The sequence below is a fragment of the Pollachius pollachius genome, assembly GCF_949987615.1.
Source record: "Pollachius pollachius genome assembly, chromosome: 12".
Lineage (NCBI taxonomy): Eukaryota > Metazoa > Chordata > Actinopteri > Gadiformes > Gadidae > Pollachius > Pollachius pollachius.
In genome coordinates, this window is record NC_136945.1 from 17,418,533 (window position 1) to 17,436,530 (window position 17,998).

General features: G+C 46.6%; 1 protein-coding gene across 1 annotated transcript in view; it reads right to left on the minus strand.

Moving 5' to 3' along the window:
• The window catches only part of LOC307083723 (plexin-A2-like), a gene marked incomplete at both ends in the record, with an annotated part of 65,665 nt that continues 47,667 nt past the window's right edge, over nt 1-17,998 (minus strand). The window contains 13 exons of the mRNA XM_079747675.1: nt 1-96; nt 618-768; nt 2,341-2,553; nt 3,565-3,734; nt 4,917-5,113; nt 5,602-5,698; nt 7,819-7,922; nt 8,311-8,470; nt 10,004-10,150; nt 11,866-11,932; nt 14,758-15,026; nt 15,533-15,675; nt 16,976-17,254. Coding sequence (XP_079603801.1) covers nt 1-96; nt 618-768; nt 2,341-2,553; nt 3,565-3,734; nt 4,917-5,113; nt 5,602-5,698; nt 7,819-7,922; nt 8,311-8,470; nt 10,004-10,150; nt 11,866-11,932; nt 14,758-15,026; nt 15,533-15,675; nt 16,976-17,254 — 2,093 coding nt within the window. The remainder of the gene's footprint in view (nt 97-617; nt 769-2,340; nt 2,554-3,564; nt 3,735-4,916; nt 5,114-5,601; nt 5,699-7,818; nt 7,923-8,310; nt 8,471-10,003; nt 10,151-11,865; nt 11,933-14,757; nt 15,027-15,532; nt 15,676-16,975; nt 17,255-17,998) is intronic.

Genomic DNA, 17,998 nt, shown 5'->3' on the forward strand with positions numbered 1-17,998 from the left:
TCAGCTCTCCGAAGACATAGCAATGATGATCTGTTCCAACTTGTATGCCAACTTCTGCTTCTGGGCCTGTTCATCCTGCTCCAATGCTTCCGTGATCTAAAACACGCACACGCACACGCACACACACACACACACACACACACACACAGACATCAGCAAAGAAGCTTTAAAATCAGGACACTTACATGATACACAATACATGATACATACATTCAGGTAATTATCATTATTCATCATTTCATAATCGTTAATCATTTCTATTCATTAACTCTCCGTCTTCATTATGTGTTAACTGTCTAATGCTGCAGAAACAAACGCCTTTTTTCCCATTTACCTTTTGCTGCGTATACAATCCGTTACGTCATGCCACGCTAAACTACATTACGCTACGCTCTGCTGCGCGCCGCCACGCTCTGAGTCAACACCACGGCATCCTGTACAACCAGGCACGACGGCAGCGCCTGTAGAAAACCTCTTGAATCATCTGCTGACGACGCTCGTCCGGCAGAAGCATCAATGGACCGGCCTGCCCGTGATCCCCCCCCGCTGAGTGAGGGGGGGTCACGGCCTCCCTGGGTGAGCTCGGTCAGCCCTGTGCTGTCCGCCGCTGAGCTCACCTCCTGGCTGTACTTGCTGATGTAGGCGTAGATCTCGTGGAGGGCGCTGAGCACGTTGAACTCCTGGGAGTGGAGGCGTGCCTGCTCCGCCAGGTAGGCGTTCATGTCCTGGTCGCTGATGGCCGGCAGCCGGCTGATGTCGGCGTAGTACCTGGGTAACGGTAACACACAACTTGTTATATACACTGTGTGTTAAGGGAGGTACCGACGACCCCATAGTGCCTATGAACACAACAGCATTACACATGTTATATACACTGTGTGTAAAGGGAGGTACCGACGACCCCATAGTGCCTACGATAACATTACACATGTTATATACACTGTGTGTAAAGGGAGGTAACGACGACCCCATAGTGCCTACGATAACATTACACATGTTATATACACTGTGTGTAAAGGGAGGTACCGACGACCCCATAGTGCCTATGAACACAACAGCATTACACATGTTATATACACTGTGTGTAAAGGGAGGTACCGACGACCCCATAGTGCCTATGAACACAACAGCATTACACATGTTATATACACTGTGTGTAAAGGGAGGTACCGACGACCCCATAGTGCCTATGAACACAACAGCATTACACATGTTATATACACTGTGTGTAAAGGGAGGTACCGACGACCCCATAGTGCCTATGAACACAACAGCATTACACATGTTATATACACTGTGTGTTAAGGGAGGTACCGACGACCCCATAGTGCCTACGATAACATTACACATGTTATATACACTGTGTGTAAAGGTAGGTAATAATTTCCCCATAGTTCCTACGATAACATTACACATGTGATATACACTGTGTTAAGGTAGGTAACAATTTCCCCATAGTGCCTACGATAACATTACACATGTTATATACACTGTGTGAAAAGGTTGGTGACGATGTCCCCATAGTGCCTACGATAACATTACACATGTGATATACACTGTGTGTAAAGGTAGGTAACAATTTCCCCATAGTGCCTACGATAACATTACACATGTTATATACACTGTGTGAAAAGGTTGGTGACGATGTCCCCATAGTGCCTTCAAACACGATAACACACATTTAAAAAAAATAGTGATGTCAGCGTCACACACACACTCTCAGATGTATATACTGTAGGTCAGCATTGCATTAGTCTGTGTTATATAGTTGAGTTTTATATAACACATTATAGTGCATAATATATGACTCAACTCAACTCGCATGCAGGCAAACACATCAAGTGACCTTTTTCAAAGGGATTTTGTTATGATTCTGTTTGGATTTTTATTCTTGTGTGCAACCTCACACACTCCATGCCTACCCATCTCATTCATTCAAACCAAATGATGAAAACAGTTGACATTCAACACAGAGCCGCCTTAGTCTCTGACCTACAAACCCAATGTCTCTGAACCACAAAGGCACTTGGGGAAAGAAAGGCAGTTCACAGCCACACACACAGGTGACAAAAACTTTGACACATAGAAAACACACACACACACACACACCAGACACAAACACAGGTGACAAAAAAGTTGACACACACATAGAAACACATAACACACACACAAACACACACAAACACGCAAACCAAATACAGAGAACAAAGACCCCATAACCACAAAAACTTTTTCACACACCAAATAAAGAGAATAAAGTTAACGAGAATCACAGTAGTCTCTCTCTCTCTCTCTCTCTCTTTCTCTCTCTCCCCCCCTCCCTCCCCGTCCCTCTCTCACCGCTCCACCCAGTTCTTGTAGTGGGGGATGTCCTTGGCGTAGAGCAGCTTGGTGGAGGGTGAGTCCTTGCCCAGCCGGTGCTCGGAGGTGGAGCAGGAGTCCATGAAGGTCTGGGCCACCACCGAGAGGCAGGCGTCCGTGATGCTGCTCTTGTGGATGTCAAACACAAACTGGGGGTTCTTGATCACGTTCACCCAGAACCGCAGAGGGAGACTGTGGTGGTAGAGAGAGAGAGGGGGGGGGGGGAGAAAGACAGAGAGAGAGAGAGAAAGAGAGATGGGAGAGAGAGAGAAAATGAGAGAGACGGAGATGGGGTTGGGGAGAGAGAAGGAAAGAGAAAGAGAGAGACAGATCGGCGAGAAGGGGAGGGAGGGGAGACAGAGTGAGAGACAGAGAGAGAGACAGAGACAGAGAGACAGAAGAGCAGCAAGAGAAAGAAAGTGAAAACGATTATTTTTGCAACCAAACCGTCGTGTTCTTAAAAGAAAAACCTAAATTACATTTTACAGAGTAACCTAATCCTTTGTTCACTTTGAACACGAAGGCCTTTGGCAGCCCAACCGAGGCCTTAGGGTCAAACATGATTGAACCCAACAGAGAAACACGATTGAACAAAACAAAATGAATAAAAACACACTCAAGGCACATGTACTTTTTAATACATCGAGAGCAAAGAGAACATGAGCCTTTGTAGTGTGTTGAGTGTGTTTTTATGAGGCTTCCTTTTTATTCATTTTAGCCTACCCCGCTAAGCCAGAGCACGGCTCATTGCTTTTGTTTTGTCTCGGCATGGAATCAGTTCAAAGGTCAGAGAAACTTACAATATCACAATCTGTAGATATTTTTATTGAATTGAAGTTCCCACTAAATGAAAGATTAGCTCTCTTAGGTCGAAATGGGTCTACTCTATAATCGAGTTACTTCAATACCACACGATTTATTTTTTAAATCCTTTATAATCTAATTTTCATATCTTTGTGCCAAAAAATGTATGTATTAGACGGTTATGACACATGTCTGAGCTGGCATTAAAAGGACAAATATACAGCCGAATTACATTGCTCTATTGTCCACTTGGCCCTCATAGCACATAGACAGTTAGCTTTGGTTTTTGACGGATCCAAGGTGAAGCTCTGTCCCCCAGCAGTTTCACAAAAACCCCTAGATCATTTCAACCGCAGAGCTCCATGACGTCCCCAGGTACGTCTGACTGCTTGGTCTCACCAGTTGCTCTTCCAGGTGTGCCTCACGTCCATGTCGTGGATGTTGTGTTTGTCGGCCTGCTCGTCCAGGAAGTCAAACATGTACTTGATGGCGAGCGGCAGGGCCGTGCCGCGGCACGTCGTGCTGAACAGCGTCTCGAACAGATCGTCCACAAACTTCTGCAGCGTCCCCTGCAGAAGGAAGCAACAAAAAAAGGACTTGATCAGAACCACGGAACGCAACGAGGCTTCATACCAGCAAGGAACTGTCCACTAGCCACTAGTTGGCTAAGCTCAGGAGGAAGAGCGGGTTGACTCGTAACCAGAGGGTTGCTAGTTCGATCCCCGGCTTCTCCTAGCCAAGTGTAGAGGTGTCCCTGAGCAACTCCAGCGGTGTATGAATGGTTGGTTGTAAGTTGCTTTAGATTAAAGTGTCTGCCTAATGCCCTAAATGTAAACTGTGATCAATGCCGTTATGCGCTCCTACACTGCTCTGTGCTTTTCACTGAACGTCCCTTTCTTTAATGTTCTATTGATTCTGCTTTTATTTAAAATCATCTAATTTATCGTCCATGTTGAAGCAGGGTAAACTTTGTATACCTTTTTTAAAATATTGAGCCTTTGGTAAATGGGGTTTCAAACTGCCAAGGAGCTGTGAATGACTTGGGACCGGGTCAACTACGGTCTTGCTGTACTGCAGTGTTTGTGCTCAAAGGGCAATCAATTATTTACCTTCAATCTATAGATACTTGAACTGAAACATTCTTTCCTTCCCTGAGTCTGAATTCTAAATAAGTAGGGCTACGTCAGTATGGACTGACATGGCCTCACTTCAAACTCAGAGAAGGACATGAACTGAATCTATTGAACTCAAACCCCCTCCTCTCCTGAAATAAGACGGAGCAAAGCCTGCTCATTAAAATAGAAAAAGTCCAACACGCTTGTGTTGGACTTAATGTCAGGATCGCTTAACCGCATTGCAGGCTTATGATCTCCCGCGACGCTGAAAGATTGTCTGTGATGCAATTCGGGCAGAATTTGCGTCATCTGATCCCGGCATTACTGCTTCGGATTCCTCCAGACCATCTCAACGTCTGGCGAGTGTCGGGACCTTACACCAGTGGTTTTGAAAATGAGATAATAATTAAACTACGATATCTTTCAGCTGAGAAACCCCTTCACCGGCATTGATTAATTTTCAGATACACATTTCAACCACTTGTCCATTTTGGACTATTCTATTGCCTGCAGAACTCCAAAGTACCCCTAGGGGTAACCCTAACCCCTATTTGAGAACCGCTGCCCTACACCGCCGCTACACTCCTCTACCCAGGGTCCCCCGCCCCCCACAGCCCCCCACAGCGACCCCCTCACCTTGGTGGCCAGCAGACGGGTCAGGTAGATCTCCGACACCATCTTGCTGCCGCGCTCGCCCTCCTTCTGGTCGCCGTGGTCGTGGTTCTTCACCAGGTGCCACACCTTCACCCCGCTCTCCATGTCGGGGGTCAGCATGGGCACGCGCGAGTGGGGGCTGTCGGGGCTGGTGGGCGTCGACCTGAAGGGGTCCACGCCTGATGGGGTGTGAGGGGGTTGGGGTCAAACGTCAAACGTTGGAAGAGGCGGTATGTTACGGTTAAACCTCTGTTGTTGTCGTTGATACAGCTAGATGCTAAAACAACAATGGTCCAAATCCTTTTTTTGTTGATGTTCAGTGTTTGTTGATATCATTGGATGAATTAGAAAACAGAAATTGAAAAGAACGATATTGGTAATTGTATTGTTAAAATAATTTCTTCGTTGCATCGTAACATCTCAGAATATGAATCTCTCCAATGTACATATCTTTTCTATGCACTCACAGATCTAAACACCGTGAGTGTAAAGAGCCATATATTTTAGTCATACCATAAATCGTATTTAAAGATCGCTTTAAAGGATGCTCAAAGTAGCAGTAAAGCACAGTTGATGGAGCCAGGCCAGCCGGGCCTAGCCCAGGCAGGGCTGCAGGGGTGGGCGTATCTCAGCTTATCTCAGGGGTCTCTGCTGCACACATACTGACCGTATTTGCTGATGCTTCGTGGGAAGCTGGCAGATATGGGGAGGTTGTAGGAGGACATCTGTTTAGGAACCAACGCCACCACACAACGCTCTGACACCTAAAATCACACACACACACACACACACACACACACACACACACACACAAACACACACATTCACAAGATTAGTCCCTATTAATAGATGCACTCATAGACTGTTCAAAACACAGACTTAGTGTCAGAGACGTCTCCCGTTGGTTTTATGCGCGGCCGCTGCGAGGCTGTACATTTTGCGGGCCCAGCCATTGCTGGAGACTTTTACAAGCAGCGGTGGAAACTATCTGCATGTGGCACATTGAGGGCTGGGATTCAATGGCAGCCGCTCAGTATTCTACAGCCAAAACTCGTTAACATTCATCCTTAATAACTATTTAATCAAATAAAAACGTCAAATGGGACCTCTCCAAACACATAAGTTGGCGATGAAGTAGACTGTGAGTGCCTTCTGAAATAAAGACTTTCTTTTTTGCTTTGTATTACAAGAGTGAAATCACATTTTCCCCAATGACTTCGAATGGTGCCCCCTATAGGCCGTTAGATTGACTACACGTAATCCACTTCTGCCTGAGCTTCACATACGGCAGTCATGGCAGCCGCTTAGATACACTTTATATGCATTCATTATTGGAATTCAATATTAGAATGAACCTTAAATATTTAAACTTTCTACTTTATTATTCATTAGAATAAAATATTATATGCTTCTTCGAATCGTTTGGAATTGGTTTGAGGTCAGCCAAATGCCATTGAGAGGCAGATAGGGGTGAAGGCATCTTGCTCAAGGACAGCTCAAAGGCAGACTGATGACATTGGAGTTTTAACCTGCAACCTCTCATCTGGCAGTCACACGCCCTAACCCCTTAACTCCCCCACTATGCATGCAGCATCCCCGTTCTACGGCTCTAGCTCTATAAACGGTGAAGCACGTCACATCACCCTGTTCCAACTCAGCGCCAACCCAGCTCAGGAACAGATCTAACACACCCAGGAGAACTTCTGCGTTCAAGAGTAAACTGCTGGTCTTCTCCACAGACGGCGGAAGAAAACTATTCTCTCTCATGTGAAAGCTACCGGTGAGGAGTGGATTAAGAAAGGGTGTATTTTTCCGTGCGTCGATTCTCCTTTGTAGCATATACTTTTCCCTCCTTGTGTTGACAGGGGAAGTTAACTGGAGCTGTGTAGGAGTGGGAGATTGAAGTCTGATGCCGGCGAACAAGACAGCTCTGCCTCTTGTCACAAGAGAGGGGCTGACTCTGCGAGACTGTGAGACTTCAACGGAGAGACGCCATGTGAAGACGTGTCTGTCTCGAGTCTAGGCACAGCTCGACCGGTGAAGACGCACAGACACCGCAAAAGGTCACAGGCGATTCATCCCGGGACGGATGGAGTCTGAAGGTGAATCATCAAGAGGAGCATCAGTTCTTTTGCCTTGCTTAGCAACAGCTGTCAGGATGGCTCTAGACCGCCCCCTAATCTCGCCCATACAGGGGGAACGAGGTGCGTCATTGGCCTTCGCAAAGCCATATATAACATAACGCCAGGATCTTAATTTTAGTGTGCATAATAGTGCAATCACTCCTTTGGGATTTTTTATTTAAATTAATTCATTACTCTGGTGTCTAATGACTTCCAGGTTCGGTGTAATCATCAAAGCAGACAATCAATAGAGGAGTTTGGGGAGAGTTCCTGCGTCTGTTTGATAGTGTTTGGGGGAAGAATATAGTCTAGGATATAGTCTCATCCAAATGCCTAATGGCCTACCTGCTGCTTAAAAGAAGCCGATTTCTTATTCGTCTTATTTTTTTGGAATGCTATTTATATCCTGAAAGCAATTAGCAAATCAAATGCTCTGATGAAAAAGAGAAAATAATCTGGTGTCTCTGGCTGTTTTATGCCTGTAATTAACCCCTCCAATCATTTCGTTCACCATTCATCGTCACCAAAGCCAGGCAGACCTTTCGCTGAAGCTAGTGACCCGGTCATGTGTTTTTGGGGAGTAGCTTTGAGGAAAGAGGTTGGATTTCTTCAGCTTGATATTTAGAGAAATAGTTAGAGGTTTCTCCAAGGTAACCTACCCCAGCTTTAATGATGTCTGGAATCCCTGAAAGTCGCTGTGGACAAAACTTTGCTCAATGACCAGTAAAGAGCTCATACTTAGCTGATTTGTCAGGACCTACCTGGTAGTGCATGAGCGTGTTGAGTCTCTTCCAGTCGCTCTCGATCTTGGTGGTGATGTCCTCGTCTTGGAGGACCACGCGGGCCGTCCGCCCCTGTCGCCACTCTGGGGGGGGGGGGGGGGGGGGGTGACAAGAATCAACTGTCACAACCATCGCACGCCATCTTGGATCTGTTACTAGCTGGTGATACCACATGCATGCAGCGATAGTTACAAGTACAACGATGGGAGAGCAAATGTGCACTATAAGGAGAAAACAGCCAATCGGTCAGCCGGTAACGGATTGGGTTGGCTAGTATTGGGGTAGTTTGGGTCCCAAAAGATAACGCGCATTTTATTCTATTCAGACTATTAAAAAGAAAAAGAAAAAGGAGAAACGAAAAATACTGCTATTAATAATAATAACATAGAGAATAAAAAGAATGCAAATGAAACGACTACTACTGCTAATAGTAATTATAGAAATAGTACTGGGTATATGTGTGTAGTTTACCTAGGTCCATGTCCCCAGCCCGGGGCCTCTGAGAGTAGGGCATGTTCTTATAGATGGCGTCCAGAATCTTCTCCTTCACCTGGGTGAGGCTGTCACAGTTCAACACCTTCACCGGGATCTCTGGACTGTTCTCACTCTCTGGGCTCACACAGCTCAGGGTCTGGGGGGGAGGAGGAGGTCGGGAGAGAGAGGTTGGAGATGGAATGAGAGAGAGAAAGAGAGAGAGATACTATTGCTTGCTGGAAATTGCCCTTTCATTTTCCAGCTCCTCAACAAACCATCCCATACGATGAAGTGTTGGTCAGAAATGTAATTTCACACCTCCTAGTAGGCTGCGGAATACTAGGGGGAAGGGGTTGGGTTTGGTGATTGTGTGTGAGTGCATGTGTGTGTGTGTGTGTGCATGCGTGTGTATTAGTGTGTGTGTGTGTGTACGTGCATGTGTGTTAATTGGTGTATGTGTGTGTGTGTGTGTGTGAGTGTGTTTGTGCGTGTATGTGTGTGTATTGGTGTGTGTGTGTGTGTGTGTACGTGCATGTGTGTTCATTGGTGTATGTGTGTGTGTGCACGTGTGTGTATTGGTGTGTGCGTGTGTGTTTGTGTGTGTGCGTGCATATGAGTATATTGGTATATGCCTGTGTGTTTGTGTGCGCATGTGTGTGTATTGGTGTGTGTGTGTGTTTGTGTGTTGGGGGGGGTTATAGCGAAGAGTTTTTTTTGGTAAAGACTAATGAGACTCTCTGGGCTCCTCCAGATCTTGGAAATGGCGGCGATGGCAGAAGTGTCATTCTGTCGCCCCCTAGCCTGCTAGCTCGCGGCGCCAAGTGCCCCGAGTCCCCGCAGAGAGACAGCTTTTCTGACGTCTCCTCGGAACGCAGAACGCCACGGGAGTGAACAACCCCCCCCCCGAAATAAGACAAGACAACCTCCCTGAAGGGTCGCCCTACAAAGTAGAAAAACAGCGTTTTCATTGGAGCTCCTCCACAAGCCAGGTTGACGCACTGGAATCACAGGAAGTGTCTCCTGCGAAACTCTGTACTCCCTAAGTTCCCCTTTACATGAATAGGGACACATTAGAGGTGTGAATGGTTTGAACTCTACACTGCTTTGGTTCCGAACACAGAGGAAACACAGGTAAATGGGCTGTATGATTTTGAACCCTCCCTCGGGTCGGAGAACACAGAGGAAACTCTCGCTAGAGGAGAGCACAGTTTGAACAATACACTCCTTAGGGTTGGAGAACTCAGAGAAACTAAAGGAAAGTACGGTTTGAACTCTACACTCCTTAGGGTTGGAGAACTCAGAGAAACTAAAGGAGAGTACGGTTTGAACTCTACACTCCTTAGGGTTGGAGAACTCAGAGAAACTAATGGAGAGTACGGTTTGAACACTACACCGCTTAGGGTCAGAGAACACAGAGGAAACTCTTGTTTAAGGAGAATACAGTTTGAATCTACATTTAGGGTCAGAGAACACAGAGGACACTCTCGTTAAAGGAGAATACAGTTTGAACTCTACATTTAGGGTCAGAGAACAAAGAGGACACTCTCGTTAAAGGAGAATACAGCTTGAACTCTACACTTAGGGTCGGAGAACACAGAGGAAACGTATCCGTTTCCAGCACCTCAGCTCCTCTCCTGGGGGTGATGGGTGGGGGGCGGGGGGGGATCGAACGTCTCGAGCAGCGCCTCACCAGCGTCTTGTATTCGATCTGCTGCCGGATGAGCTTGTCCTCGCTCAGGGAGTAGCGAGCCTCCCCGGTGATGCAGTCTATGGGGCCCTTCTCCATCTGCTGCTTGATGGCACAGAACAGCATGAAAAGGGGCTCGCCCGCACACTCCTGGTGGAGGGAGAGAGAGGGGGAGGGTGGGGGAGAGGGGGAGAGAGAGAGAGGGTAAAGGGAGGAGAGAGAGAGATGGTAGGGGGAAGAGAGATAGGAAAGGGGGAGAGAGAGAGATGGTAAGGGGAGAGAGAGATGGTAAGGGGGGAGAGAGAGAGATGGTAAGGGGAGAGAGCGATGGTAAGGGGGGGAGAGATGGTAAGGAGGAGACGGGGGAGAGTCAGAGAGGGAGAGGGGCAGAGAGAGGGAGGAGAGAGAAGGATGAGTGAGAGAGAGAAAGATAGATGTGAGAGCGAGACAGGAGTCAGTGTTTGGGGGAGGAGAAAGAAATGATCGACAGATAAATATAAAGATGTGAGAGAGGGATTAGAGAGAGAGAAGTGTGTGTGAGAGAGGGAGAGAGAGAAATGAGAGTGGGATAAAGGAGGCAGAGAGAAAAAGTTGAGAGTAAGAGAGATGCCGGAGACAGAGAGAGATGAGAGAGGGGCACAGGGAGAGGTAAGAGAGAGAGAAAAAGAGAGAGAGAGAGAGAGAGAGAGAGAGAGAGAGAGAGAGAGAGAGAGAGAGAGAGAGAGAGAGAGAGAGAGAGAGAGAGAGAGAGAGAGAGAGCGCGATAGAGAGGAAGGGGGATGAGGGAGGAAATGAGAGGTGTCAGTAATCATTTGAAGAGCTCTGAAACTAGTAGCCCAGTGTCTCCAGCATGACTCATAAAGCTTAACAGCAGCAGATGAAATGATGTAGTCAGACCCCTGCTTCCTCAAACAGCTGAGGTAAACATCAGACCGTGACACTGGCCATCACAAACTGGGATCTGATCCGTACTTACTGGGATATAAAGCTGGGATTGTATTTGTGGCAATTGTTATGATGCAATACAACCGATTAAAGTGAAATCAATTCATAGAAACCACCCACCATGTCCATTATTTATACATTACATCAAAATGCATTTATTCATTTCCAGCTTATGTGGAGTTATGCCTGGTAGTTAATATCTAAGCACCATAATAACACCCGCTGAATCAATACCTGAGCATTGCATTTCTTTTGTCCTTCTCACTCTGAGATTTACTATTAGCACTTACCCATTTGGCTTTTTCCAGATTGGTGTTGGATTTGGCCTTGAGGGATCTAGGCATATTTCTCAAGGATTTCTACAAGTAGCTTGTGGACATTGGCCATCGAACACAGTACCTTTCAGCTGCAAGCGAAACACCTTATCCCCTTAATTATCCTGCCCGCAAAGTCAAGTCAATGTTATTTGCATAGTAGTGAATCACAGTATTAATAATTAGTCTAAGCCTCTTGGCTCGTTCTGGCATTTTTATAATGTGAATTCATTCATCTGCACTATCCCTTCTCTCAAATAAACTCAACAATCTCTGGCCACCTTCGAAACTCTCCTCAAAACTCACCTCTTCAACCATTCCTACTGCCAGTGACCCCCACTCTTGTCTATTCGTCCCTTGTGTTATTTTTGATTAAGCTATTTCTTTTTCTATGTTCCTGCCCACATTGTAAAGCGTCCTTGAGTTTGAAAGGCGCTACATAAACCAAATGTATTATTAGTATTTTTAACTAAAAGGAACAGTCTCAACGGCTCAAACCCGGACCACTTATCCAACCCTGGTTGGATAAGTGGTCTTTACCAACAAAGATCACAGATCTACCATGAACACACACACACATGTCTCCATCAAAGCCCTCTACGTTACCTTGAGGAACTTGTGAAGAAGGAAGGCAAACCAGTTGGTGAGCATCTTCTCCGCCACTGACTCGGTTCTGCAGAACGAGGGATGAGAGTTAGAGAGAGAGAGAGAGAGAGAGAGAGAGAGAGAGAGAGAGAGAGAGAGAGAGAGAGAGAGAGAGAGAGAGAGAGAGAGAGAGAGAGAGCATTAGATCTGTTCTGCACAATGCCTGGATGATTCTTTTATGACCTCAGACACAGAAGCGACCCCCAGCAGTGTTGTAAGAGCGGGGTGGGAGGGTAACGCTTCCTATGTATGCCGAGAACATCCCCACCGAGAACATCCTATGTTCTTGGTGGTCTCGGAGGACACACACAAGCACGGAAAATACACAGACACGCACACGCACACACAAACGAGTATGATGTCTTCGGAGTGGTGGATGGTGCATGGCAGATGTGGGTCATGACATCATTTCGCAGACTCAAACCCATGCTAAGATGTGCACTTTGTTCACCAGAACCAAACCAGAATGGAAAGGTTCCCCGTTTGAACGGCCGACAATCATACAAAAATGTGTACAACATAGCAAGAGGTTCAATTTAAAGATGCACTTCAATGTCCCATATCTTTCGCTCTACTATTGTGTCACGCTCTCTATATACCTCTCTCTCAAGCATGGTGTCTTCCTGTCACTCTCAGGATGTATGCCTCTATCTCTCTCGCTCACATTGTGTCTCTGTCTCGCTCTATCACTCTCTATAAGTCATGACCAACATCCAAACTTCAGCCTGCCCCAGCTCCTCCATCTTGTTATGTTTGGGAGCAGGCCTAACAAAGGCAGCCTTCACCCACTGCTGAGTTAACTCCTTCTCACATTTAATGAGAGGGCCTCACATTTAAGAGAGACCGAGAGAGAGAGAGAGAGAGAGAGAGAGAGAGAGAGAGAGAGAGAGAGAGAGAGAGAGAGAGAGAGAGACACACACACACACACAAAGAACCAAACACAGAGAGAGAGAGAGAGAGAGAGAGAGAGAGAGAGAGAGAGAGAGAGAGAGAGACACACACACACACACACAAAGAACCAAACACAGAGAGAGAGAGAGGAGAGAGAGAGAGAGAGACACACACACACACACACACAACCAACCAAACAGACACACACACACACACACACACACACACACACACAGAAAGAGAGAGAGTTTCCTCTTAAAAAACTCATGAAACATGCAACAGGCCAGTATCTGCAAAAAAAACTGGCTGTGCTGGAGGGAAAGAATAGGTAAGGTGAAGAAGGGAAGAGAGGAGAATAGATAGGAAGGGGGAGGGAGGAGAGGATTGAAGAGAGGAGACAGAGAAAAGGAAAGAGGAGCAGAGAGGAGAACAGAAAGAGAAGAAAAAGAGGAGCAAAAAAAAGAGGAGAAAGAGAGGAGGACAGCAAAGAGGAGAGGAGAGGTGGAGGGAGAGAGGAGGACAGAGAAGAGGAGAGGAGCGCTGGAGGGAGAGAGGTAAGAATGGAATGGAGGAGAGAAGTTAAGCAAGGAGAGGAGATGATGGATAAGAGGAGAGAAGGGGTGAAGAGAGAGAGGAGGACAGAGAAGAGGAGAGGAGGTGGAAAGAGAGAGGAGCACAGAGGGGCAGAGAGCTAGCTGCATGTTTCATGAGAGCGGCGCAGACGATAAGGCCGACTGACAACGCCTCGACCGCCGCTGCACTAAAGCCTTCCCGCCGCCCATAAACATTAGCTTCTCTTCCTCCACCAGGTCCCTCCTCTCTCCCTCCCTCCCTCCCTCTCTCCGCCTCCCCGTCCATCCATCCATCACCTGCCCCACGCCCGTCTCGTCTGGTCGGCCGCTACACGCCTCGACTCTTAAACCGCACGTTTCAGACCCATTTAACCAAACCAGGGGGGGAAAAAATAGAAATGTGTATTTTTCCCATCGACCTACTTAGCCATTCCGCAGGCGCTAGCGCTAACGGCGGGTTAACTGGGTCGGAATAACCAATGCTCGGAGGAAGGAGGTATCTGTGCGCGTTGGATTAGGACCCAGTAGCTAGACATGTGACCGGAATTATGCCACTTCAGACAACCTTCCCCCCACTTCATGTGGCATTGGATGAGGAATGAGTTAATAAAGTGGAAAACCTCACAGATGAGGTGGGAAAAGGACCACGGACAAGGTGCAAACGTCACAAGGTATTCAGCTCAATACTGTAACTGTAACACGTCTATTCACACCTCTGGAATTGCAACGAGGTGAATAAGTGTATACTGTATGTGCAGCCCTTTATCCCGCTTACAGTCTCAGATCCCCCTACCTTGACCTAAAACCGAGCTCCGAAGGCCTAAGCACTTAAGATTGGAAAAGCAGCACATAACCCAGTGAGAAAACAGCCCAGAACCCATGGATGAGGAGCTGAAGAGACTGAGAGTGAATTCAGAAACATGCGTCATTACTGAGGTGGTAGGGTCTGGACGTCTCGCTCAAGGCTGCCTACAGGCGATCGAAAAACCCCAGCCAAGTCAGGGCGTTGCCACCTAGCCACGACACTACCCTGTCCCTCCCGTCAAGTACTAGATCACATACCATCCTTGGAGTTGGGACCCCATCTGGGTTCACCTGATATGCATGTAGAAGCTTTCTGACTTACAAGCATATTCAACGGTAAATATGATGCCGCTTCTTACTATAAACCAGTACCATTTTTTGTGTGGCTTTACGTTGACAGGATGTGTTAGGAATGAAAGGCCCAGTTGGGGGTCACCAAGGGTTTAGAAGTACCAGACGTGGCATCTCCAAACCCTGGTGACCACTTCCCAACACATAGCGTCGCCCTGTTGGGGGTCCCCAAGGGTACAGAGGTGCCAGACTTGGCATCTCTACTCCTCCTCCTCCTCCTCGCTCTCCTCCTCACCTCCGCAGCAGCAGCTTGGGGTGGTTCTTGCTGTCCAGGTTCCTCTGGATGAGGTCGGAGAGCAGGTGCTTGAGGATGTCCGTGGCGTACTCCAGGCGGCCCTGCAGCGCTGTCATCACCAGCGAGGCCAGGTAGCCCCGGTCCCGCATGGAGAAGGAGCGCTGCAGCTCCAGCGTGCGGATGAAGGCCAGCAGGAACACCTTGTTGTTGACCAGCTGGGCCAGCTGCTTCAGGGCCTTCTCCACGCCCGCCTGCCCGCTGCCGGGCACCTGGGAGGGGGGGCGGAGCCAGGGTCGGGGACGGGGTCACGATGGAGGACGTACGTGGCGGGATGCAGGGGTGTGTGGTTGCAGGGTTGTGTGAGGTCGTGTTCCTATATTTCTACAAGTGATGCATTTCACCTTCATTTCTCTTTTTATAGGGTGGACTAATAGGTAGTATTGCTATATTTCTATATCTAGTATATTTCACCTTCATTTCTCTTTTATAGGGTGGACTAATAGGTAGTATTTCTATATGTTGTATATTTCACCTTCATTTCTCTTTTTATAGGGTGGACTTATAGGTAGTATTGCTATATTTCTATATGTAGTATATTTCCACTCCAGCTCTGTTGGTACAGGGTTGACCAATGTATAGTATTGCTATATTTCTATACTTCTTCGTGCAGAATATCTGACCTCCATCTCCCTGACTTCAGGGTGGAATATATATAAACATATATATATATGAAGTATTGCTAAATTTCGATACTTCTTCATGCAGTTTATCTGACCTCGAGCTCCCTGAGCACGGGGTGGTCATCGATCCCAGGGAACAGCACCCTCATGGTGTACATCCTGTAGTCCAGGAAGGGGATGCCGGCCCGGTCCAGATCGCTGGTCAGCTCGTTGATGTCTGTCTGCAGCTCTGCAAAGGCTGCGTCGCCATGCCGACCGATAGAGGAGTCAAGCCACAACATCAGCACCACGGGAGCAACGAATGGGGTCAATGAGAATGAAGAGAGGGGTCCTGGTTCTCCATGGCAACACTGACAGGGTTAGGGGTTCCTTTCCCACCCATGTTGCAATGCATGTATTCAAACCCTCACAGTTTCAATTGCACTGGCTCATGGCACTTGAACACTAGAACCATGAAGCTATCTTGCTCATAATGCTGTCTGTGCTGCACTTACATTTGTAATTTGCTTTGTAGCACTAATATTGTTGTCAACCTCACTGGTAAGTAGCTTTAGACAGAGGATTGCTACAAAAATATAATAGGGATGAAAATTAAATAAAATTACATAGTTTCCGTTTTGAAATCACTGAGATCATTGTTCTTGTTGCCGTGTATCTGGATCAGGTTAAAATAGTTAATTAGTTTGGGTTTAACACACTCCACTTACACCCTGACCTGTTTCTGTTTGTGACTTTTCATGAAATTTAAGTCAGCAGTAATATAATCTCAAAATCTGTCCCTTTTCATATGTAGATGACCTAGAAATGGAATGTTAATTTTGCCAAGGATAATTATTCACGATAGAAATTGTAATATTTGAATAATGTAACTATTCTCTATACACTATACTCCCTCTTGTTAAAATATGCCTTGAATTTTGTGTTTTTATTTTAGTTAAGGAGAATTATTAGTCTTCACTGAATACACTAAAGGATTAATTGAACCACGTACTTAATTAGGTGCAAACACACTTCTAATCCTAACAACACTTCATCCTACAAATTCGATACAAATCGTACTGTTACCTAGAAGTAATGTAAGGACAAATCAACAGGTGGACTCCTTAATCCATCATCTATTTCACTCTAATCAAATTCAGAATGCAGTGTAATCCTAGTTATAAGATAATTTAATAAATATTAATTATCATTTTGTATAGTGCATTAGTACATTAATCTTGTATAGTGCTTTCAAAATAATGGAGGAGGAGGGATAAAAACATCATAAAAACATTCTCAAACACCAGGATGGAAACCATTTGGACTAAAAGAAAGAACAGGTTTGACCACAAAAACAAAAGTAGACAAACACAATAATCAAACAAAATCCAAAATGAATATACAATCAAATCAATCCTAATTTAACATCTAATACAACACAATCTAATCTGTACTCCAATCGTCCACTTGACCAACAAGCGAATCGACCATCTCAACTAATCCCACGCATCCAATCTTAAACAACCCACAACCCATAATCCACAATGAACCCGTCTCACCCTCCTTGCACTCGAGCGCCACCCGGGACTCCAGGTTGTCCATCTGCATCTGCAGGCGCTTCAGAGTCAGGTCGTTCTCGTGGGACTTGCGCCGGTAGGCCAGCAGCACCAGGAAGACGATGATGAGCAGGAGCCCGCCGCCCGCCGCGATGCTCAGGATGGCGGGCAGCGTCAGCAGGCTGTCCGACCGGATGTGGACGGCGCCCGGGGAGATGTGGAGCCCGCCGACCTGGACCTGGGAGGCAAAGGGGCAGGCGCCGGACAACATGTTCACATGGGCTGGGTCAAGAGGGAGAGCAAGCGTTTACAATACGGTTACATGGTAATGGTAAATAGACTGCATTTATATAGCGCTTTTTTTGCAACCAGTGGCCACCCAAAGCGCTTCACAATATTGTCTAACAGTCACCCATTCATGCACACACTGACGGCGGTGTCAGCCACGCAAGGCGACCGCAAGCTCATCGGGACTAGTTAGGGTAAGGTGCCTTGCTCAGGGAGTCCCCGACACTATAGGAGGAGCCGGGGATCGAACTACCAACCTGGCGGTTACCAGCCAACCCGCTCTACCTCCAGAGATACTGCCGCAGTTTATGGGTAGTTCGAGAGGGAGACGCAGTGCAAGAAGGCCGACAACGTTTACAATGCAGATATAAAGATGGAATTAGAGCCGGTAGTATACTTACTCTACAACACAGTTAGACAGACACATTTAACGGGAAAGAAGTAGCAGTCACAGTATATTCAGATATATTCATTTATCTATGTCGATAAGAGGACATTTTTTACCGTCAATATTTTGCAAGGTTAAGTTATTAAGTCTTATTTATTTTTTATTTGAATGCCACGATACGTCTGGTTCTTGTCTCTCATAACTTCAGAGTTTATAATAAATGACGGTCTACCAACAGGGGAAAATAGGTGAACTTTATTTGACATTCATTATTAAGCTTGAAAATGCACTCAGTTGACACATTGCCAATGAGTAACCTTTCAACACCGGGTACAGCAGGAAAAACTATT